Source organism: Elephas maximus, chromosome 27 (assembly GCF_024166365.1).
Source record: "Elephas maximus indicus isolate mEleMax1 chromosome 27, mEleMax1 primary haplotype, whole genome shotgun sequence".
NCBI classification, from domain to species: Eukaryota; Metazoa; Chordata; class Mammalia; order Proboscidea; family Elephantidae; genus Elephas; species Elephas maximus.
In genome coordinates this window covers 35,807,762-35,832,786 of record NC_064845.1, presented here as the reverse complement: position 1 = coordinate 35,832,786, position 25,025 = coordinate 35,807,762, and the positions used below count along the sequence as shown (strand labels likewise).

Sequence of the window (25,025 nt, the reverse complement as noted above, 5' to 3'; positions counted from 1 at the left end):
GTTGGTGGTATTTAATTAGGTGCTGAAAGTCTTTGCTGACCTACCTTAGCTTGTGTTTTAGATTCTGGTGAATAAAGTTTTTTTTTTTTTTTTTCTCATAACATGTTTGAAAATTAGATGAAAGCCTGGTACCAGCATATCAGGCACCTAGTTATAAACCAGTTACTTCAGTCTTGAGCTCATCAGCATGGACCAAGAAGCCTTTTATATGTTTCAGAGTAGCTCAAATTAAGCCACTGCATGAGAACTCTTACTTCACTGACTTATAATGATAGTAATTACATGGTTCTTGAAAACTGTTTTTAGCCAATAAGTCAACTCCACTGGATTCCGTTGCTGAAGTAATATTCTGACATTGTAAATTGAGCATTGGATTATATACCTTGTTTCATTATATAGTCAGTGTCTTTATTTTATTCTTTAATGTATCTGCTGAGGACTCAGTACCATCTAAGACAGAACAGGGTGTTCAAGGTGAAGACACTGTAGTTCTTGTCCAGAAAGGGCTCATAGGCACGACCACTTAACTACAATATGAGCCAGAATTAACTGGATATACTGGGACAGCAGAAGGAGCTGTCTGCCATCATTGGAGAATCTGGGGAAACTTCCTAGGGGAAGGGACATCTGAACCGGAGACCGAAGGATGGGTAGAGTTCTCACGGGTAGAAAACGAGGGAGAGAACATCCCGCGGTGTGGTCTAGAGAAAACAGCATGGGTTTTATAGTCCAGCAGACCGGGGTTTTAATTACAGCTTTGCCATTTTCTAGCTATTTATTATGGAAAAGCAGCTTCCCTTCTTTAGGCCTCATTCTTCTCACCTGCACAATGAAGATAATAATAATTTTCTACTACGATGATTTATGAGGATTAAATTAGATGAAATGTGTAAGAAGCTCTAAGACAAAGTAACTACTCAGTAAATGTTAACTTCTCTTTCTTCTTCTCTTGGTTGAAGATTCTTTAGTCTAATAAAGCAGTCAAAAAGGCAGTAGGATATAGAGAGGGAGAGAGCTTTGTGATCGAAACCCACATGGAGGGGATGGAATTACAGTACGCACAGTGTTGTATAGGCGAAGTACATCTCCAGCCCACATTCCCATACAAAACACCTATGTATTCAATTTCTGTTGTTGTTGTTTTGTCAGCTTTCACATTTCTCCTTCAATGACATTGATTGCGTTTTTCATATTGTGCCACCTTTATCGCTTTGTATTCGGTATTCCTGAGAACTTAATTTACTTTGTCCTCTTTGTCTTTTCCTCCCCTTTCTCCCTTCTATTCCAGAATTCAGCAAGGCTTATGCAGACGTGGTCTTTCTTGCTGACACCTCTCAGGACACATCATGGGACAGTTTCCAGTGGATGAGGAATTTCATCTCCAGAGTGGTTGGCTTGCTGGAGGTTGGCAAGGACAAGTACCAGATCGGGCTGGCTCAGTATGGTGATCGAGGTCACACTGAATTTTTGCTCAATACCTACCAGACACAGAACGAGATGATTGTTCACATCCAGGAGCAGTTTAGGCCCCGGGGTGGCCCCAGGAGGACAGGCAAGGCTCTGCGGTACCTTCGTCAGACCTTCTTCCAGGAGGCAGCAGGAAGCCGGTTTCTCCAGGGCATTCCCCAGTATGCAGTGGTCATTACTTCGGGCAAGTCTGAGGATGAGGTCTGGGAGGCCACGCAGGCACTGAGGAAGAAAGGTGTGAAAGTCATGTCTGTGGGCTTGCAGAACTTTGACAGGAAAGAATTGGAGGGGATGGGAACCCCAACCTTTGTATATGAGATCCAAGGAGAAGATGGAGTCAGACGGGCACTGCAGGATGTGCGTGTGGTGATCCAAGAGACTGAGCAGCCAACGCTCAGTACTACTCAGGTCTTCGAGGAGGCTGAAGTAGGTAAGATTTGGTCCCTAGGATATGGGAGCCTCTGAGGGATCTCAGCATAAGAATAAGATCAGAGAAGGGGGCGTCCTGGATTCTTAACCTAAGTACTGGGGCACTGGAACCAGTGGATGGGGAAGAGGAGGAAGCCTGGGGCTGCCTTAGGCACACACCTTGAATTAGTTAATTATGGATATAATGATTCCAAATAACAAACCATCTCAAAATTCAGTGCCTGATGAGAACCATTTATTCTCACCAATCTGCTGAGGATCAGCCGATCTTGGCTGGGCTCAAATGAATGATTTGAATGATCTTGGCTGGGCTCATTTACACCTTTGGGGTTTGGCTGGGGGTTGGCTGATCTAGGCTTGGCTATGATAATCCTGAATCATCAGGCTAGCTGGGGCATATTATTTCCATGGTAATGGCAGAGGTGCAAAACAGGGAGCCCAATTGGGCAAGCACTTTTCAGACTTCTGCTGCATTGTGTCTGGTAATATCCCATTTTCCATAGCAAGTCATATGGCCAACATCAGTGGAGTATAAAATATATTCCTCCCATGGAACTGAGAGGTAGGGAGTGAATTTCTGAAAAATGTTCCATGCTACCAGATACCTATTCCAGGTGAAGGAGGAACATTCGGGGTTCTCCCCAGAGACTGAAAAAAGTCCTTGGGTTGGCATTCAACATGCTCACTGCAGATGCTATTGGCATTTTGGGTGGGGCAATTTATGGTGCAGGACTTTTCTGTATATTGTAGGAGGTGTAGCATCCCTGGTCCCTGTCAGTGGCATTCCCTAGTCATTGTGGTAATCCAGCCTCCCCCACATGTTTTCCAAATGCCCCCTGGGGATGGGCACCACTGTTGGTCAAGAACCACTGAACCTTATTTCACACTAAATTCCATTATACATTCGACACTTCAGCCAAGCTGAACTACTCACCATTTGCTATATATATGTCAGCTCTCCCACCTCTGTCTCTACCTTTGAACATATTAAATCATCCTGGAATGTCCACGGTCAAAACTCTAGCCGTCAATTCTCAAGTTACCTTCTTGGTGAAGCCTACCTTGATACCCCTAACTATAAATGATCAGTCTTCTTTTCTCTGAGTTAGCACAGCTCTGCCCAGACCTCTCAACATCCAGAGCTTGGGGAAAAGGGCCCTTGCAATTTTATGGGCAGACAAGACAAACACAGTTTAGACGACAAGAAGAAAATCCGAACAGAAGTAATAAGGAACTAAGCAGCACCATAAGGACACAGCATTAAAGAGAAATAGAGCAAAAAGAGGTCACCCTGGAGAAGGTGACCTGGGTGGAGTTGTGCTGGTCCTTTAATAATGAGTGTGATTTTAACATACAGGGAGAAAGGAGGGCATTCCTGGCAAGGGGAACAGGATGAGTAAGTGTGTGGGAGAAAGAATGAGCTGGATGAGTGTAAAGTAAAAGACTAAGCCCACTGGGATGGGGTGGGAGAGGGCTTAGAAGTAGTGAGGAATGAGATTGGATTAGATAGAATGGATCCTGATTATGGGAAAGTTAACCAAGGGATTTGGAGCAGGAAAAATAGCATGATCAAAGCGGTCTTTCAGGAAGCCCTCAGTGGGCTGGATGGGTTCCAGATGGGACCTCAGACTCAGAAGGATGTAAAGCCACATGGGGAGGATGCCTGGCCCCACCCAATGGTGGCTCAGAGAATGAGGAAAGTAGATGAATCTTGGAGACGACTTGAAAAGAGATTTACACTTGGCACTGGCAGATGAAAGGAGAAGTCAAAGATGCTTGGAGTTTCTAGAGAAGCTGTTTCAGACTTGCCAAAATTGGGGCACCCCCTCTTTTTTTAAACCTAGGTTTAATTTCTGGTTCTTTATAAAAAAGGAACAAAGGGAAAATTTCAGGACATCAAAAGACCTAGAGATAAGTTAAAATGTCATTCTGCTGCCCCTGTACTCTCTTCTATAAAGCTTGTTTACACACTGGTTTTAGCTCTCTGCTTGGGAGATTTTTTGTTTGTTTGTTTTCTTTTCATGTCAAAGCAGACCTGGATCTCTTTGGTTTGTGGACACAGTAGGTTCCCCACATTAGGCATTGCCTCAAAGGGAGAGGCAGGTGTCCTGAATTTCTCTTGGCAGGGAGTTTATTCAGTCATAACTCCATTACCCCATTTGAGACAGGTGAAAGGGAAGGTTCTTTTTACAGCAAAATGAAACAGCCAGCTAGCCCAATTTTTAGACAAAAGCTTTTCATAGGAGCTTGCAACATTTCATGTTCCCCCTGCTGCTATGACCTAAAATTTAGCAGAGGAAGGTGCCCAAGTTAGGAGTCACAATTTGTTATTTCCATCTTTTACCGAGAAATGGGGGATGTTATTAAGTCCATGGTGAATGTAATGGAGTTTCAGGCCTATGAAAGAGAATTTGATTAAGGGTTTCCTGCAACTAGGAAAATTGAGTCAAGACTCAGGTGCTTCTAATGAACTGAGATAAATTGAAAAGTAATCTTAAAATAATTTCAGGTGGATATTCAAATATCTACATATTTTGCAAGTGATATGTATACTCATTCAGGTGAAAAATTTTGAAGCTGGTATGAACTCTGCAATGTCCTTTGGCCATTATGCCAAATAAAGACTTCCACTAAATTCTAAAATGTATGCATATAAGTTAGTATAATATATGTTATTATAATTTATAACACGAAATATATTATTATAATATACACAAACATACCATTGCACGAGTTTCATACCTAAAATGAGAATTATCTTTATTACTCTGTTTTCATGCTAAAATCCTTCTTTCTGTTTTTGTTTGTTTCTTTCTTTGTTTATAGTATGTCCAAAGGCTGTTCCAACTGACTTAGTATTCCTGGTTGAGGAATTTAGCAGGGCTGGTCAATCAAATTTCCGACAGGTTGTCAATTTCCTGAAGACCACTGTCAAATCGCTAAGAATCCACCCTGGTGCTGTGAGAATTGGCTTGGTCTTTTACAGTGGGGAACCACGACTCGAGTTTTCGCTGGATACATTTCAGAATCCAGCCCAAATCTTGGCGCATTTGGATAAATTAACCTACCGAGGAAGAGGAGGAAGGCTGAAGACTGGTGCTGCTTTGGATTTCCTAAGGAACAGGGTTTTCGTTCAGGAGAAGGGCAGCCGGTCCAACCAAGGTGTGCAACAGATAGCTGTGGTCATCACGGAAAGTGTCTCCCAGGATAATGTGTCCAGACCAGCTTCTCTCCTCCGAAGGGCAGGGGTTACCATCTATGCAGTGGGCACCCAGCTTCCCTCAGAGAGCAAGGACCTGGAGAAAATGGCGTCGTATCCTCCTTGGAAACATGCGATCTCCCTAGAATCTTTCCTGCAACTCTCTGCTGTGGGGAACAAGATTGAGAAGGAGCTCTGCACTGAAATTGTGGGCAAAATGGATTTAGATTCAAGAGTGGGCTATGCCCCACAAGAAGGTAAGAAGGCCTTTTCCAAAGTTGATCATTTTTTTTTTAATTTATTCTGCTTGCTCCTTCCACCTACCTCTTCCATTCCCCTCCAAAGAAGATTTTTGATTGAATTAATTTAAAAGAAAAAAAAAAAACAAACCCAAATCCTATAAAATCTTTGTTTTGTCTTGATTCCAAACAACACAGAAGAATATGAAGTCAAAGTGAACATCCCTTCCTCCTCATTTCTTACCGTTCACTCCTCTTAACAGTTTGATGAAGATATGTGCGTAGAGTAGAAGCCTTGTGGTACTCAGTGGGGATCGAGCAAATCTTAAGTCACTTAAGGCAGGAATTATTAAAAAAAAAAAAGATACAAATATACTTGAAATTTAAAAATTTTAACTTAGAACATTTATAAGACCTATAAACATTTTTAGTTTGTCAACCTTTTGGTGTAGGATCAAGGCTTCTTTGAGTATGAGCTGCTGCTTGCAGTTCTGTGTATTTTCTTCATTAATCTTCCAATAGTGTATTGTCTATAATGTCCAGTTTCAGTTTCTTTCAAGCGGGAAGAGAATTTAACCGGTTTTGAAATAATCTGAGCACAGAAGTCCTTATTGATTTTTTGATCCCCAAAATTCAGTCTTTTGTAGTACTGTCTAGTAACCCAACAATTTTTCTAAACAAGCCTTTATTATGTCTTTTCTAAGTTGTTAATCTAGTTTTCACAGATGCAATGAGTCTTTTTTTTCATATTCATGCCTTATTGATTTGTACACTATTTGATTAATTATGTAATGATAATAACAAAATTGACTCACACATGAGTTTCCAAGTTGAATCTAGTATTTTTTAGATTCAAATTAGAATCCTAGAAAGAAGGTGACATCTTGAGATGTAGATGATTAACTTAAAAATTCAAGGCTGTGATTATATCTTGAGGGGAAAAAATCACTGAACTTTTTTTTTTCCAAACACTCAACTATCTTGAAATCTCTTGATTACTTGTGCTGAGGTCCAGAGATTTGAAATATCTAAATAAATTTTGATTTTACTCTTTGGCCTGTATTTTTAGTCCCTTTTTCTGTTCTGGGAGCAAGGGACAGTATTATTATGTCTGAAGTTCATTTTCTTGTACACCTCTTGCCTACATTCTATAGGGAAGAAGGAGGGAAATGAAGCCCAGCTAATTCACAGTGTAAAGGGTTAAGAGTTTGTTCCTTCTCTAGATTACATAGCTAGCTATTAAGAAGGAGCCTGGAATCAGGAAAATCATCCCAAGGCCTAGAGGGATTAGAGGTGGGACAGTTTAGAGGTAAACAGAAGCCGTGACAATTTTATGTCTGGATAACCTGGATGGTCATAATGATAATACTTTCTATCATTTATTGGTCCTTTGCTATGTGTCAGGCACTCTGCTAAACACTTCATATAATAGGATATTACATATTATATAATATACATATTATATCATATAATAAATGTAATAAACACGGATGCCCAGAGGCATCCAGACTGTAAGAAATCTCTCTCTCTCTTTTTTTTTCCCCCAAACCCATATTTGCCAAGAGTGGTATGCAGTGTTTAGGGCCCTTGGCCCCTCTGGACAGTGCAAAGGCCCTGGGATGCAGTGGAGACCCTTGGGTCACTGCTCCGTTGGCTGGCTACAGAGATGCCTCTCCCCTCAGAGCAGTCCTGTCCTCGGACCTTTTCCTCACAGCTGTCTTTCCTCAGACCCTCCCCCTCACAGTGGCCGTGTTCTAGGTCTTCACCTCACAGCGGTCCTGTCCTCAGACTCTTCGCCTGACAACGATCCTTTCCTCAGACACCAGGTCCCATCCACCCACCCTATCGCCTGTGGGTGCTGGGTTCCAGCAAGGTCCAAGTTTCTGCCTTCTGTTTCCATATTTTTTTCCCTCCAATCTCCAAGGGATCAACAATACTTAACTTTGGGCAGATCACTTCTTCCTGGACCCCTCCAAGCCACACCCTCTTCCAGTGCCTGCCCTTCTAGTGTAGGGTTGCCAGATAAAATTCAGACTAACATTAAACACATTTTTTGGTATAAGTATGTCACAAATATTGCATAGAATTAGGGCCTCCCAAATAAAGGCTTGAGTAGGGAAGTACAACTCCCACCTCAGGTTGCTTCCCTTTCAGTCAGGAAACATGAAAAGGCTCTTAATTTTTCCCTGGATCAAGGGAATTCAGAGATTAAGAACACCAGACATCTTTCTTTTTGAGGACTATGTTAGATGACAAAAATAATACACTGGGTAATCTTAACCTTAAATTTTAGTACTTAGTGCTGCTGTGTGTACATGATCTTAGTTAATCCTTACAATAAGCTTATTGAGTAGGTCTTAAGGTCTTCGTTTGACGGACTAGGAATTGAGATGCAAAGAGGCCAAGTCACAGACCTCAGGTCGTGCAGCTAGTAAGTGGTGGAACAGGATCTGAATTTGGAGCCATGTTGCCCTTTGGAGTCTAGATCTTATTACAAAGTGATTCATTTAAGTAAGACCCATTTAAAACAGACAGTTTTAAATTTCAGAAAGTGTGCTCTTTTGCCCACATATTTAAAAAGTGCGTCTTGGCTTGGGAGGCAGGAATAATTTATACTGAGGCAATTCATAGCTTCAAATATGCTCTGATTTTTACTTACAGCTTGTTTTCAATGTCTCCACTTGAGAAATATTAAGTGTATTTATTTCATGTCTTAAGCAGAGTTCACCAGAAACACTCTGAGACAAATGATGTATTTGGGAGGCGACCCCAGACAGAAAAGGGAAGGAAGCCAATAGGGGGTGAATTAATGAGCAGGTTATTACTGTACGCTACTGGGGCTGAAGTCTGCTGGGGTCCTCAGAGGGACTGTAGAACTCACCTCAGAGTTGTTCCACTCAAAGAGCAAGGAAGCTGGAATATTATCTGCCAGCTCCTGTGGGCCACTTGAGGCTGTTCCCAGACTGATTCTCAAGCATTCTAGCCTGCCCACGTGTGGGCTAATCACGCTCTTGGCCAGTGAATGCTCAGCCGTAGTCACAGGAGCTTTCAGGAGAAAGCTCTTGGCTCTCAAGGGAACAGCTAGGGCTAAGGAAACATGGGTGGGGCTTGGTATCAACAGCTTTGGCTATACCCCATCTCAGACTCTGCTCTAATGCATTGGCTTGTTTGTTCTTCTTATTGCCTAGATTGTGTGCATATTAAGAAGACAGATATTTACTTCCTTATCGACGGTTCTGGCAGCATCACACGCGAAGATTTTCTTGAAATGAAGATGTTCATGAATGCGGTGATAAAGATGTTCTCGGTCGGGCCTGACAGAATACAGTTTGGAGTCGTTCAGTACTCACGTGACACTCAGAGGCAGTTTATCCTCAGTCAGTATCCCAGTGTGGCAGAGCTGAAGGTAGCCATTGATGGCATCCGGCAGATGGGCGGTGGCACCAACACAGGTCAGGCCTTGAATGATATGAAGCAGATCTTTGCAGACACTGCCCGCAGCAACATCCCTCGATATCTCATAGTCATCACTGACGGAAAATCTGATGACCCGGTGGCCGAAGCTGCAGAGGCCTTGAGGGGAGGCAACATCACCATCTACGCAATTGGAGTAAGAGATGCTAACACTGATGAGCTTAGAAAAATAGCGAAAGACAAGATTTTTTTTGTGTTTGAGTTTGATTCCTTGAAGGCCATCCAAGAAGAAGTGGTACGGGATATCTGCTCCTCAGAGAGTAAGAATTTTTTTTTTCTTTTTTTAATTGTGGTAAATTTATAGGTAACAAAACATTTACCATTCTACAGTCTTAAAATGTACAGTTTAGTGATATTAAATATGTACCTCATGTTCAACCGTCGCCATTAACCATTTCCAATTTTTTCCATCACCCTTAACAGAAGCTCAGTGTCCCTTAGGCTTTATGTCTTCCTTTCCTTTCCCCCTCCCTCTCGCCTGCCCCTAATAGCCACCAATAAACTTTGAAGAATTTTTTTCTTCATCAACTCTCCCTCTCTTTCTGTCTCTCTCCAAGTACATGTGTCTAATCTATTTAAATAGCCTTCATACTTGAAATGCTGATCCACTGGTCAACAAATGAGTATTGACACACTCAGAGTGACCATGACCTGGAACGAACCAAGCTGGTCAAATTTTATATCCTCCTTACACAGCTGTGTCTTATTTTGAGATGGGACTGTGCTGGGTCATAGAAAATTACTGACTTCCTCTTTCACCTCCTTTAAAAATATTTTCTGTTGTGTATATGCCACCTCCGCCTGTCCCTGGGATTTGTAATTATTGGATTCAGACTCTGAATGAATGGTTCTATTCTATTCCTTTCTTCCCCAGTCTGTAAGGATAGGAAAGCTGATGTTATCTTCCTGATAGATGGCTCAGAAAGCATCTCCTCAAAAGACTTTGAAAAGATGAAGAAATTCATGGAGAGAATGGTGAACATATCAAATATTGGTCCTGATGAAGTTCAGATTGGCCTTTTGCAGTTCAGCACAGAGCCCCAGGAAGAATTCGTGCTCAACCGATATTCTTCAAAGGTGGACATTCGCAGAGCCATCTTGGCTGTTCAGCAAATGAGTGATGGCACCCACACAGGGAAGGCCCTGAATTTCACTCTGCCTTTTTTTGACAGCTCGAAAGGAGGGAGACCCAGTGTTCATCAGTATTTGATTGTCATCACCGACGGGGTTGCAAAGGATAGTGTAACAATACCAGCCAAGGCCCTCAGGGACAGAAACATAATTATTTTTGCCATTGGGGTGGGGGAAGCCAAAAACTCTCAGCTTCTGGAGATTACTAATGACCAGGACAAAGTGTACTATGGAGAAAATTTTGAGTCCCTTGAGAACCTGGAGAAAACAATTGTTTATCGGGTCTGCACCCCACAAGGTGAGTGACAGAGGACGTGTTTTTTGATTCATGTGCCTATTGTAGGGATCGGGGACCCTGTTGGCTCTATTCATAGAACAATTTCTGATCTTTCTGTCTGGGCGAGGAAGGGAAGATCACTTTGTGGGCAGGACAACTGGACTGAACTGATCCTGTGATTCGTCTCCCCCCGGGGAACCTTTTAATCATTCCTGGGGCTTTCACTACTCTGGCCTTTAGAGAGGCCTGAGCCTTCTTAGAACCATGTCTCTAGAAAGACCTTGCAACTCTTTCTTTTATTCCTTGTAGCACAGATGAAGCCAGGTCGGAATGTGTAAACGTAACTTTACTGAAGGTTTGGCCATGTCCGAAGAAAAATAGAAAGCAGAGAATAATATCAATTAGGCGATCTTTCTTATGGAATAGAGCACACTGACTCTTCTACGGGGCTCAGTGCAGGGGCCTCCTTAATGTGTTGCCAGTCTGCTTTCCTATGGCCAAGGTCAAACTCAATTCTGTTTTGTGTCCTCTTTTATCCAAAACAGCAAGCCCCAGAGACAGGGGTTCTTCCAACTGACAGTCTGGGTTTGCTCTTGTGAGTTTACCTTTCTTTTTCTAAGACTTGCTTTTCAGGGGTGATTGGCCCAGAAACTGTCTTCGTGGAAGTCCCCACTGCACAACCACAGTATAATTGGAATAGATAATCTTTAGACGAGGATTGTTCCAAGGACTTCCCACGTATCAACACATTTAATCCTCACAATAATCCTATGGAATAGGTACAGTTTTACAGATGAGGAAACCCAGGCACAGCAAGATTAGGCTATTTGACTCAAGTAAATGGAAGAGCTGAAATTTGAACCCGAGGCAGTCTGATTCCTGAATCTGAGTACTAAATACTGTACTATACTGCCTCCCGGTATAGTGTGGGGCAGCATAGCAGGGCTTCTCAAACTTTTACACACATTTGAACGCGGATTCTGATTCAGTAAGTCAGGGTGAGATTCTGCATTTCTAAAGAGCTCCCAGGTGAGCTCTCAGACCACACTGTGAGTAGGCGGTAGCTTAGTAGGAGGGTAGCTTAGTAGGAGGGCAGTATAGTGTAATACAGTGAAGCTTTGGTGAAACAGTGAAGCTTAGTGCAGTATAGTATGGTATAGAATAGCAGAGAATGTCAGAGAATGGTATAATATGGTATAATATAATACAGCAAACTATATAATGAAACTCACAAGGCCTAGGATTCCTACAAGAAGTCTGTGTATACAGGAGATCATTTTGTTATTACCTTCTTAAATATATACAAATTTAATTGGATCTAGAGGTCTTTGTTAGCTTAATGCTGAAAAGGAGAGAGAGTGCTCCTGGCCTCTATGCTCCTACTGAAGTAGTTGTTTCTTGACAAGGTGCTGCAACTTTGAACCTTCTGCTGGAGGCAGAACCTGGGCTTTTGGCATTGGCAAAACACTTTCCCATCCTTTATGTTACCTGATTCTTCATAACAAATCTTTGAGATATAAGCAGTTTTTGTTATTTTTTAAAATCCCCTTATCAGCTAGTATGCTTTTACCTACAAGTACCAGAAAACTCGGCTTAAGCAAGAAGCACACATCTTGTCCTGTATAGACTGGAACTCTAAAGGCAGGGTTGGCTCAAGGGAGGCACAACCAAGACTCCTACTTGGTTTTCCCATTGTGTACGTAACGCTGTTCCTACGCATTAGGTGATATCCAAAAACAAACCAAACCCAGTGCCGTCGAGTCGATTCCGACTCATAGCGACCCTATAGGACAGAGTGGAACTGCCCATAGAGTTTCCAAGGAGTGCCTGGTGGATTCGAACTGCTGACCCTTTGCTTAGCAGCTGTAGCACGTAACCGCTATGCCACCAGGGTTTCCTTAGGTGATATACACTCATTTAACTCTCACATTAACCCTGTGTGAAGTGAATGCTGGTATTATGATACCCAATTCCCAGATGAGAAAATTAAGGCAGAGATAGGTTAAGAAACACACCTGGAAGTGTTGGAAGCACAGTTCGAACTCCCCAGCAGTTTGGGGTCAAAGCCTGCATACGAACCATTATGCACACGGATCCACTTTATGAGAAGCTGGGGCCCAGATGGGGCTAGGTTTTAGTTTGGGGGCTAAGGCTTAATTCTGGAGAATGAGGAGATCTTGAAAGTCAGATTTTCTGGAGTATTAAATTAATATTTTTGCTTATGCTATCTAAAGAATATCACTGCTTTGCAGTGACCTATGTGGATTTAGAAATCACTTGAAAAGAATGCATGGGTACATTTTTTTTTTTTTTTAAAATAAGCATGGATTATGGGCTGTCTCATATTAAGGCAGCAAAGGCTTATTTTTGTTTGTTTGTTTGTTTACATGCAGCTGGTCATGGGCTTGGGGAGCAGAGGAGAAAGGGGGTTCCAGCTTCTCTTTTCAGTTCCTTTGGCACCATGTAGTAAATCAGGATTTATGTTTATCTTCAGCTTTGTCTTTTAACTCTTTAAATGTAATTAGCTAGGCATTCTAAGAATAACTGGAACCTAATTAATTATAGAATTCTAGAATCGTAAAGCTGAAGAAGACCTTAGAGCTTATCTGGCAAGTTTCAACCCTTCCCATTCCCAGGAAAGATAATGCTCCTGGCCACAATACAAAGTGTCAGTTGCAGAAGAAAGGCAGCTGAAAATGTTCATGGGGAAAGTGTAAATTAGAAATATCAAAACAATAGACCATACTGCAAAAAGGGAATTTCTCCTTTCTGAAATTATATCCACTATGGACATGGGACTTATATCTGCAAAAGTTCCTTTTGGTGAATTTGAATTAGAGATTTAAAATATAAAACAAAAACAAGCTGTCTTATATGAAAGGAGGGGAGGAAGGCGTACTCTAGCTTGACAAGTTCAGAAACATGTGGCCGGCTGGCCTGGGGTATGACGTTTAGGGATTGAAAACTCCCAGTCCAGCCCTGGATCTCAGATTCCTAAGAACCTTTAAATTTAGGCCACTAGGAACTTTTTTGCTGGTGGAGCATCCAGTATACATCTGTGTTCCCCAAAATTGTTACCTGTAGTTTTGGTTTTACTGATTCTGAGCCATATACTGCAATGTGTGATGAGCTAAAGAGAAGATGGTTACATGTCCTGGCTTGTCTTAGGGCAGTTCCCATTCATGCTTGTCCAGAAGTAATTAATATTAGCGCTCCCTCTTATGATTGATAAGGTCCATGGGTGGCACAAATGGTTTGCTCTCAACTACTAACGAAGAAGTTGGCAGCTCAAATCCACCCAGTGGTGCCATAGGGGAAAGGCCTGTTGACCTGCTTCTGTAAAATCACAGCTACTAAAAACCCTGTGGAGCACAGTTCTACTCTGAAATACATGGGGTCGCCATGAGTTAGAATCAGCTCGATTTTTTTTTTTTATGGTTGATTAAGTTACATTTCTAGACACTTATCCAGGTTGTAACTGAGATATATCTGTGACCATCAGCTTTTGGATCCTCAGTGGAATTTTGTGGATGGTCTTATTTACCCATAAATGTGTGGGTATAACTTGAAAGATTAAAAAAAAAAAAACAAAACACACTGCCGTTGAGTCGATTCCAACTCATAGCGACCCTGTAGGACAGAGTAGAACTGCTCCATAGAGTTTCCAAGGAAACTGATGAAGGAGCCTTCAAATTCTACATACACCATTCCAAGGAGGGCTTAAAAACCTTCAGGCAGAGGGAGCAGAAATTGGGAGTGATTGTCAGTCTTGACTTTTTCTTATATGCCTTCCCACCCCTGAAACGAGGTCTGTGCATGGGTGGTGAATGGGGAAGAAAACTTCAGGAGAGAAGGAAATAGTACAGCTAGTGCTGAAAGAGGCTCAAGCCTCGTTTACATACCCTTCTGCATTCATTTGTCAAATATTTAATGAGCATCTCCTTTATACCAGGATCTGCAGAGGCATGGAAGTATGAAACGTTATGTATTACACTAGTTGGCTTTTGCTATGTAACAAACCACCCCAGAACTCAAACAACAACCATTATTTAGCTCATAGTTCTGTGGGTTGACTGGGGTTCTTCTGTCAGGGCCAGCTTGGCAAGTCTCTTCTTGGCTCAGTCATGCATCTGTGGATGACTAATTTGATTTTCTGCTTCTCCATCTTTAAAGAATGCAACACGGAGTTGTCTGTAGGAATTGATATCTCTACTTCCAGAAGGCAAGGTCAGCAGAAGCTTCAAGAGTTACTGCCAGAACTGATGCGACAGTTGGCATTGCATTCCAACATCAGCTGTCACGTTCCTGGTCAGACCAACATGAGGTTTCGCTACATGGTTCCTGGCCCAGATGGGCAGGTTACCTTTGACTCATACTTTCAGAATTCCAATGACAGGATCACCCAGATGTTCTTGAATGCCAAAAGCAATCGTATGGATGTGGAGTTTTTGCAGTCCCTAGGGAATGTTGCTCTCCTGGCTTCTGCTAAAGTGAAGGTAATCAATGATGAGAACCCATGCTAAGGAGTCATCATGCAGGGTAGGAAGAATAAGGCCAACTAAACTGTTATTTACTGCAGACCCTACATAGAGGAAAAGTATAGTTTTACCGAGTAAGAACCAACAAGAGGTATGTTTTCATTCAATCAACAACTATTTATTAAGCCCTAGATGCTTTGTGCTGATTGATGCCAATAGGGAGAAGAGGATAAGTCCCTGCCCTCAAGTTGTCCATAGTTTAGTGATCCTCCCATTGCATAAATTCATTCCAAAGACAACTTGGAAGGCATTCAAAGACTTTGTAGCTCCTTATGGCCACTCATTACCGCTACTAGAGTAACCAAAAAACCAAACCCATAGCATCTAGTTGATTCCAACTCACAGCAACCCTGTAAGACAGAGTGGGACTGCCTCATAGGGTTTCCAAGGAATGCCTGGTGGATTCGAACTGCTGACCTTTTAGCATCTAGTTGATTCCAACTCACAGCAACCCTGTAAGACAGAGTGGGACTGCCTCATAGGGTTTCCAAGGAATGCCTGGTGGATTCGAACTGCTGACCTTTTGGTTAGCAGTTGAGCTCTTAACCACTGTGCCACCAGGGCTCTGCCCTCTAAATTAGGGCTCATTATTTTTTCAGTCAGTGCCTCCAACTGTCTTTACTGACAGCTAATGGCTTGTTAGTGCAGCCCACCTCTCAAACCCCTCCTCCCTCCCTGTTGTCCCTTAACTTTATATCCACAAAATTCCACAGAGATGGAAAGGTCTTATGTGGCATTTGTTAGGAAATGATACCCCCCAAACTTTGGAAGTTACATTTAGCTTTTCCTTCAATCATTCATTCAATGAATTTTATTTCTTGACTAATATGATTCGCTTTTTAAAGTTTTCTACGAGTAAAAGTAACACATTTGAAATGTAGACAAAACATTAAAAAACATGTAACAGAAAATAACAATAACCTCCACCCACATCTCTCTGTCTCTCCACACACACATGCACAATACATATACATGCTCATACATACAAACATATGCAAACTTGAAAACCCCTGTTAACATTTTGATGCTTTTGCTTTGATAAAGGTGGGTATTGCAAGATGATTTTTGGAAGGTGAATAGGTTAAGCTGGTTCAAATCTTTTTTGGCGGGGAGGGAGTTGAAGTAAAAGTGAATGGTTAATAACAAATGTATGAAAAGATAAAAAGGAAGAAGGTAAAAGGCTAAGCACAACCAGAAAAGTTCACCCTTGTATTTTAAAGAAATGTGAACTTATAGCATCCTTCTCTATTCTCTCCCCCTCCTGCACAGGTCATTTTAGTGTTTACAGATGGACTGGATGATGATTTAGAAAGACTGAAGGAAAAATCCAAGCTTCTCCATACCGCAGGTAAGTGTCCTGGTTTGCCCCGTGTCGGGGGCATTCCTCCTGCAGGTTTGCCCTGTGTTGGGGGCATTCCTTCTGCAGGGGCTGAAATACACTTTCAGATTTCTAGACGGCACTGGGCTCTATTAAGTGGCGTGTAGGCTGACCCAGGAGCGCTGGTGGTGCAGTGATTAAGAGCTATGGTGAGCTATAGCTCCTAACCAAAAGTCGGCAGTTCAGATGCACCAGCTGCTCCTTGGAAACTCTATGAGGCAGTTCTACTCTCTCCTATAGGGTCGCTATGAGTTGGCATCGACTCCATGGCAACAGGTTTTTTTTTTTGTATGCTGCCCCAGGTGGTTGGTTGGAGCTCAGTGCCCAGGAGGCTGATGCCCAGCCTTCCTCTTTGTATGAGTCAAGGGCTGTTCAGGGCTGAGAGACTCCTCCCCCACCCCTAACACTGACCACTGATGGGCGGTAGGGTGGGATGGGAGGGTGGGAGGGTCTCCATGACTGAGAGAGGACTGTTTGGTTACCACTAGACATCTGCACTGTCAAAGCACCTTCATGCGGAGTACTGCTGCTTCCTTTTTTAGGCTGCCTAGTAGTCCCTGGGGTGTGGAAATGATTAACAGGCTAGGCTGCTAACCGAAAGGTTGGAGGTTCAGGTCCACCTAGAGCCAAAGGGACTGGTGATCTACTACTGAAAACCCTATGGAGCGCAGTTCTACTCTGACACACTTGGAATTGCCATGAGTATGAGTCCACTCGACAGCAACTGGCTTAGGGAGTCCATATGCCTCTTCTTCCTAAACTCTAGAGTCAATCTGAAGTTGGGCCTTTCTCTTTCCACCACTCTTTCTCTCCGCTTTGCTCCTTAATTCTTCTGCCTCCTTCTCCAAGGGCTTGCTCCTGTCTATATGGCATCTTTGTGAAAATTAGAAAAAAGGCCCAACCCTCTGTGTGGATGCAGTGCAGTGCCTGGGCACATGGCTTGGTGAGAGGCATGCTGGCCAGATTTCAGCTCATACTGGTGCTCTCAGCTGGGTGTCCTGGTTCAGCATTACGAGTATAACTGTATGTGGTGAGTCTGGCCATTCCCATTTTGTGACATACAAAGGCTGTAAAGCAAATGCGGGACAAACAGTAAGCAACTTGACTTGTTTCACCTCCTTTTACCCATCTTCCTCCTCCATGGAATATATTCAACATAATCTACTGTGGATGATATTTTTCCATTTGGTTAATGATGGGCTGGAATATATTTTTTTATAACAACTTGCTTCCAACTGAGTTTACTGCATAGATGGCCACTAGAAGTTTAAATTGTAACTTTTCTGGAAGAGGATTGGGAGTATGTGACAAAAGACTCAACTTTGCCTGTGTGCTAGCTCAGCAATTCCATTTCTAGGAATTTATTTTTAAGAAATAATTGAGGCTATATATACAACTTTTAACCACAAGAGTGTCAAGTGGCTTTGTTACAATAGCAAAAAACCGATTTGTGTGTGTGTGTTGAGAATTTATTGTTCAAAATATTAACAGCAGTAGTAACATCTGTTCTGATGTTCTACATAGAGATTTCAAGCCAGATTTCAAAAGTATCCTTGTCCGTTTGTACTCTATCGTGGGGACAAACTAAATAATCCTTTAGTGCCTGTGTCAGTGAGATAGGCTAGGTTATACTGTAATAACTAACAACCTTCAAACCTCAGTGGCTTAAAGTAGTAAAAATGTATTCATCTTTTATGCCTCATGTCCATCACTCAGGGACCCATGCTAAAGGAGGGTCCATTCTGACAGGTGCTTTTGCAATTGCTGTGGCCTGGGAAAGGAAGTAGGGCAAATTGGGCACTGGCTCTTGAAGTTTTTCCCTGGGAGTGATACATGTCACTTCTACTCACATTTCATTGGCCAGAGCAAGTCATATGGCCGTTTCTAACTTTCACCAGGTAGATATTCTTTTACAGGTAAGGAATTGAGGCTCAGCAAAATATTACATCATTTTCCCAAAGAAGTACAATCCTATAATGTGCCCTTAAGGCAAGGACTGGAATGTTGGTGAACAGCCCCAATGACTGCCGTGGTTTCTAAGAGTAAATCACAATTGTCTACTTCAGGAATAGGTTTAGAAGGATGTAGCTTAATATAGGAGTCTCTGGTTGGCACAAATGGCTCAGTGCTTGGCTACTTACCAAAAGGTTGGAGGTTTGAGTCCACCTACAGTCACCTTTAAAGAAAGGTGTGGCAATCAACTTCTGAAAAATAAACCATTGAAAACCCTGTGGAGGAGAGAGGAGGCCAAGATGGCTGCTTAGTTAGACACACCACGTCCTCCCTCTATAGCAAACACCCAAGAAATCAAGTGAAACAGATACAGATGACAGTACTGAAACCCTGAATATCAAATAAAAGGATAAAGAATTAAATCAAACACCAGTTGGAAGAAGAAACTGAATGAAAACAGTGAACAAGGAGAGATAATGGAGCAGAAGTGTTCTATCAGCCAGTCTGGCACAGCGTGGCCTTATTGAAACAAAGCCAGTAGCAATATCGGGGGAGGAGCACAAGAAGGCAACTTCATGAAACTCCCAATAGGAGACAAAGAAACTTTGTAGGCATACCTGGAGTGAAGCAAGGTGAGCAGGACATGAACTGGAGCTAAGGGGGGAAACTATTGGAAGGAGGGTGAGGTTTCAGGGACCCTGGCGTCCACAGAGCAGGAAGGAAACCAGGATCCAGAAACAGGGTGACTCACCAGTGGCAGTCCCTGACCATTAGAGCGAGTGGCATGCATGGACTAACAGATTCATAAAGCATCAGTAGGAGGTTCCCCCACCCAACTGGACTCTGGGCAGGGCCCCCCCCCCGCATTTGGTTGGGACTGGGTTCTGATTACTGGCTGTACCCAGTGGGAAATAAGCAAGCATCCTCACCTGGTGACCAGAGGCACATGCTCCCCCTCTCCCCACTCTCTTGGTGATTAGTGGCATGAAGCCCTCCCATCCTCCCATTCCTGCCATCCCAACCACCAGGGACCATCGTATGAGCCCCCCCTTCCCTCCCCTCCAGCCCCATCTGACAACCCCTTGTCCACCTGATGAACAGTGGAGAGAGAGCGCTCTCCAGCCACCCACCTTGCCCCTTGCCTGCTGACCCAGTGAGCAGGCAAATAGAGTGCCTCCATGCCGTCCAGCTGCTCACTGCCCTGATGAGTGGGTGGAGAGAGTACCACTCTGCCAACAGCCCTGCCTCTTGCCTGCCCACCTGCTGACCCACCAAGTAGGTGGAGAGAGTGCCTCCATGCTCCCTGGTTGCCCACCCCATCACTCATCCACTGACTTTTGATGGGCAAGGAGAGCACCTCTGCACTCCCTGGCTGCCTTTCCCACCCCTTGCCTGTTGCCTGCCCACCTGATGAGCAACTGTGAGCATTCATGCACCACTGAACTGATGACAGATGGCAACCAGCACCCACCCAGCATGCCCTCAGCCATCTTACACTCACAGTGAACAGGAATGCAAGCTCGCCCTGCCTGCTGATGCCTTGCCCACCTGGAGACAGGCGGTGAGTGCTTCCATGCTACCAGCCAAGTGAGCAGCACGAAGCACACTCGACCTGCCTACCAGCACTGATACATCAAAGAAAAACAAAGCAAAAAACAAACAAATAAAAATAACACCTTGATGCCTTGAAGACAAATCATATAAAGAAACAGGACAAGTTGGTTTAAGCAAGTGGCCAAAATAAAGGGGCAGAAAACCTTCCTGTGGAAGAAATGGTAATGGATCTACCTGATAAGGAATTCAAAAGACTTACATATAGGATCCTCAAAGAGATCAAGGAAAACACAGACGAAGCCCTAGAAGAATTCAGGAAAACAATACAAGAACAAAATGACAAAATAAATAGATAATTAGAAACCATACAAAAACAGGTACTCGAAATCCAGAAGATTAACAATAAAATTTCAGAAATAGGTAAGTCAATGGAAGGACATAGAAGTAGAACTGAATCAATGGAAGAAAGAATTAGCAAAATAGAGAACAACTCTCATGTTACTAAGTTGTTTGAGAAACAACCAGAAAAAAGAGTGAAGAAAGATGAAGAAAGCTTAAGAGTCATGTAAGACACCATGAAGAGGAATAATTCACATGTGATTGGAATTTCAGAACAGGAAGAGACAAAAAGAAAAAAGCAACAACAGAATTTTTGAAGATTTGATGGCAGAAAACTTCCCTGATATCATGAAAGATGAGAAAGTTTCCATCCAAAAAGCTCAATGAACCCTATACAGGATAGACCCCGAAAGAAAGTCACCAAGACATATCATAATCAAACTTTCCAAAACCAAAGACAAAGAATAAATTCTAAGAGCAGCTCAGGAAGAACAAAATATCACCCACAATTTCCTGGCAGAAACCATGCAGGCAAGAAGGCAATGGTATGACATATACAAAACCCTGAAAGAAAAGAATTGCCAACCGAGAATCACATACCCCGTAAAATTGTCTGTTAAATACAACGGCGAAACTAAGACATTCCCAGATAAACAGAAATTAAGGGAATTTGTAAAAACCAGGCCAACTGGGGAGAGAGCTTCTTGGCTTAAGTGGTCACATGAGACTATGTGGGCAGCTCCTGTCTGGAGGCAAGATGAGAAGGCAGAGGGGGACAGGGGCTGGCTGAATGGACATGGGGAATACAGCGTGGAAAGAAGCAGTGTGCTGTCTCTTTAGGGGAAGAGCAACTAGAAGTACATAGCAAGGTGTGTATAAGTTTTTGTATGAGAGACTGATTTGATTTCTAAACTTTCACTTAAAGCACACACACGCGCATGCGCGCGCACACACACACACAAAACAACCTTACAGGAGGTATTAAAGGGAGTCCTTCTGACAGAGAACCAGTGACATCAGACAACAGCCTGAGATTAAGACACATGATGACATCACCGAGAAACCAATTCAGACAAAGAATTCTCAAAAGTAAGATAAAGCTACAAAACTGAAAACAGAGAGCCAGAGGTGTCAATCTGTAAATGATGACAACTTCAAAACAAAAAGGGGGACTAAATGGTATAGTTACAGAACTTCCATACAGAGAGGACGTCAAGGCGATATCAAGAAATAGCAGACTGTTTTAAACTTGGAAAGATAAAGATAAATTTCAGAGTAACTAGAAAGAAAATTAATAAACTTACTCACCAAAATAAAGAAGAAAACCATAAAGACTAAATAAACACAAAATCAACAACAATGAATGAAATGAAAACAAAAAATACACACCAAGAACTCAGCACAGAAAATTAAGTGGACAAAGAAAATGTCAACACCACAAACACACACATACACACAGAAAACATGACAGAATGACAGCAGTAAATTCATACCTATCGATAATCACAGTGAATGTAAATGGTTTAAATGTACCAGTCAAGAGACAGAGAGTGGCAGAATGGATAAAGAAAACATGACCCATCAATATGTTGCCAACAAGAGACACACCTTAGACACAAAGATATAAATAGGTTAAAAATCAAAGGATGGAAAAAAATACATAATGCAAACAGTAAACAAAAAGAGCAGAAGTGGCAATATTAAGCTCCAGTAAAATAGACTTTAAGTCAAAATCCATCATAAGAGACAAGGAAGGGTATTGTATAATGAATAAAGGGTCAATTCACCAAGAGGACATAACCATAATAAATATTTATGCATCCAATGACAGAGCTCCAAATACATAAAACAAACATTGATAGTATTGAAAAGAGAAATAATGCTAGGAGATTTTAAAACCCCACTCTTGATGAAGGGCAGAACAACTAGAAAGAAACTGAGCAAAGATACAGAATATCTAAATAGCACAGTCAACCAACTTGACCTCATAGACATATACAGAACATTCCACACAATAGTGGCACAACACACCTTCTTCTCCAGTGCGCATGGATCATTCTCCAGAATAGAACATATTTTAAGCCACAAAGCAAGCTCCAATAAATACAAAAAATCCAAATAATCTTTTCTGATCACAAAGATATAAAACTAGAAATCCATAACAGGAAAAGCAAGGAAAAAAAAGTCAAATACATGGAAACTGAATAACAGCTTAATTAGAAACTGCTGCGTAACAGAAAAAATTAAAAATAAAATAATTCCTGGAATCAAATGAGAATGAAAACACAACATACCAAAAACTTTAGGACATAGCAAAAGCAGTACTCAGAGGACAATTTAATAGCAATAAATGAACACATCAAAAAAGAAGGGCCGAAATCAATAGCTTAAGTCTGCAACTCAAACAAATAGAAAAAGAGCAGCAAAAGAACCCCACAGTCACCAGAAGAAAGGAAATAATAAAGACCAGAAGAGAAATAAATGAAACAGAAAAACAATAGAAAGAATCAAGATTAGAAGGTGGTTCTTTGAGAAGATCAATAAAATTGACAAACCACTGGCCAAATGGACAAAGGAAAAAGACAAGAATATGCAAATAAACCAAATAAATTTTAACAGAACTAACTGAGATAAAAAGGACCATAACAGATTATTATATGAAAAATTGTGCTCCAACAAGTTTGAAAACTTAGAAGAAATGAACAAATTTCTAGAAACACACTACCTACATCAGCTAACACAGACTGAGGTAGAAAATATGAACAGACCCATAATAAAAGAAGAAATTGAAGAGGTCACACAAAAAAAGCTCCCAACAATAAAAAACTCCAGCTCAGACAGCTTCACTGGAGAATTCTACCAAACATTCAGAGAAAAGTTGACACAAATTCTACTCAAACTATTCCAGCACATAGGAAAGGAAGGAATACTCTGTAATTCATTCTATGAAACCAGTATAACCTAATACCAAAGTCAGGCAAAGGCACCACTAACAAAGAAAATTACAGCCAATATCCCTCATGAATATAGACGTAAACATTCTCAACAAAATTCTAGCCAAAAGAATTCAACAGCATATCAGTGATAGGATAATATCCATACGCCTACAAGGAAGACCAGTTAATACGATTATTATTCAAATTTACTCACCAACCACTAGGGCCAAAGATGAAGAAATAAAAGATCTTTATCAGCTGCTACAGTCTGAAATTGATCAAACATGCAATCAAGATGCACTGATAATTACTGGTGATTGGAATGCAAAAGTTGGAAACAAAGAAGAAGGATCAGTAATTGTAAAATGTGGCCTTGGGGATAGAAAAAATGCTGGAGATCGAATGATAGAATTTTGCAAGACCAGAGACTTTTTCATTGCAAATACCTTCTTTCACCAGCATAAATGGCGACTATGCACATGGACCTCACCAGATGGAACACACAGAAATCAAATTGACTACATCTGTGGAAAGAGACGATGGAAAATCTCAACATCATCAGTCAGAACAAGGTCAGGGGCCAACTGTGGAACAGACCATCAATTGCTCATATGCAAGTTCAAGCTGAAACTGAAGAAAATCAGAGCAAGTCCACGAGAGCCAAAATATGACCTTGAGTATATCCCACCTGAATTTAGAGACCATCTGAAGAATAGATTTGATGCATTGAACTCTAGTGACCACAGACCAGACAAGTTGTGGAATGACATCAAGGACATCATCCATGAAGAAAGCAAGAGGTCACTGAAAAGACAGGAAAGAAAGAAAAGACCAAGATGGATGTCAGAGGAGACTCTGAAACTTTCTCTTGAGCGTCGAGCAGCTGAAGCAAAAGGAAGAATTCATGAAGTAAAAGAACTGAACAGAAGATTTCAAAGGGCCTCTCGAGCAGACAAAGTAAAGTATTATAAGAACATGTGCAAAGAGCTGGAGATGGAAAAGCAAAAGGGAAGAACACGCTCGGCATTTCTCAAGCTGAAAGAACTGAAGAAAAAATTCAAGCCTCGAGTTGCAATAATGAAGGATTCCATGGGGAAAATATTAAATGACACAGGAAGCATCAAGAGAGATGGAAGGAATACAAAGAGTCATTATACCAAAAAGAATTGGTCGATATTCAACCATTTCAAGCTGTGGCATATGATCAGGAACCGATGGTACTGAAGGAAGAAGTCCAAGCTGCTCTGAAGGCATCGGCGAAAAACAAGGCTCCAGGAATTGATGGAATATCAATTGAGATGTTTCAACAAACAGATGCAGCGCTGGAGGTGCTCACTCGTCTGTGCCTAGAAGTATGGAAGACAGCTTCCTGGCCAACTGACTGGAAAAGATCCATATTTATGCCTATCCCAAGAAAGGTGATCCAACTGAATGTAGAAATTGTAGAACAATATCAGTAATATCACATGCAAACAAAATTTTGCTGAAGATCATTCAAAAATGGCTGCAGCAGTATATTGACAGGGAACTGCCAGAAATTCAGGCTGGTTTCAGAAGAGGATGTGGAACCAGGGATATCACTGCTGATGTCAGGTGGATTCTGGCTGAAAGCAAAGAATACCAGAAGGATGTTTACCTGTGTTTTATTGACTATGCAAAAGCATTCGACTTTGTGGATCATAACAAACTATGGATAACACTGCGAAGAATGGGAATTCCAGAACACTTAATTGTGCTCAAGAGGAACCTTTACATAGATTAAGAGGCAGTTGTTTGGACAGAACAAGGGGATACTGATTGGTTTAAAGTCAGGAAAGGTGTGTGTCAGGGTTGTATTCTTTCACCATACCTTTGTAGTCTGTATGCTGAACAAATAATCCGAGAAGCTGGACTATATGAAGAACAGGGCATCAAGATTGGAGGAAGACTCATTAACAACCTGCATTATGCAGATGACACAACCTTGCTTGCTGAAAGTGAAGAGGACTTGAAGCACTTACTAATGAAGATCAAAGACCACAGCCTTCAGTATGGATTACACCTCAACCTAAAGAAAACAAAAATCCTCACAACTGGACCAATGAGCAACATCATGATAAATGGAGAAAAGA

General features: G+C 41.9%; 1 protein-coding gene across 4 annotated transcripts in view; it reads left to right on the top strand.

Moving 5' to 3' along the window:
• LOC126068300 (collagen alpha-4(VI) chain-like) overlaps positions 1-25,025 on the top strand; it is a 143,168-nt gene that overhangs the window by 35,653 nt on the left and 82,490 nt on the right. For all 4 annotated transcript variants that reach the window (XM_049870790.1, XM_049870791.1, XM_049870788.1 and 1 more), the window contains 6 exons: positions 1,289-1,897; positions 4,723-5,352; positions 8,523-9,068; positions 9,683-10,237; positions 14,390-14,712; positions 16,024-16,102. In XM_049870790.1, coding sequence (XP_049726747.1) covers positions 1,289-1,897; positions 4,723-5,352; positions 8,523-9,068; positions 9,683-10,237; positions 14,390-14,712; positions 16,024-16,102 — 2,742 coding nt within the window. The remainder of the gene's footprint in view (positions 1-1,288; positions 1,898-4,722; positions 5,353-8,522; positions 9,069-9,682; positions 10,238-14,389; positions 14,713-16,023; positions 16,103-25,025) is intronic.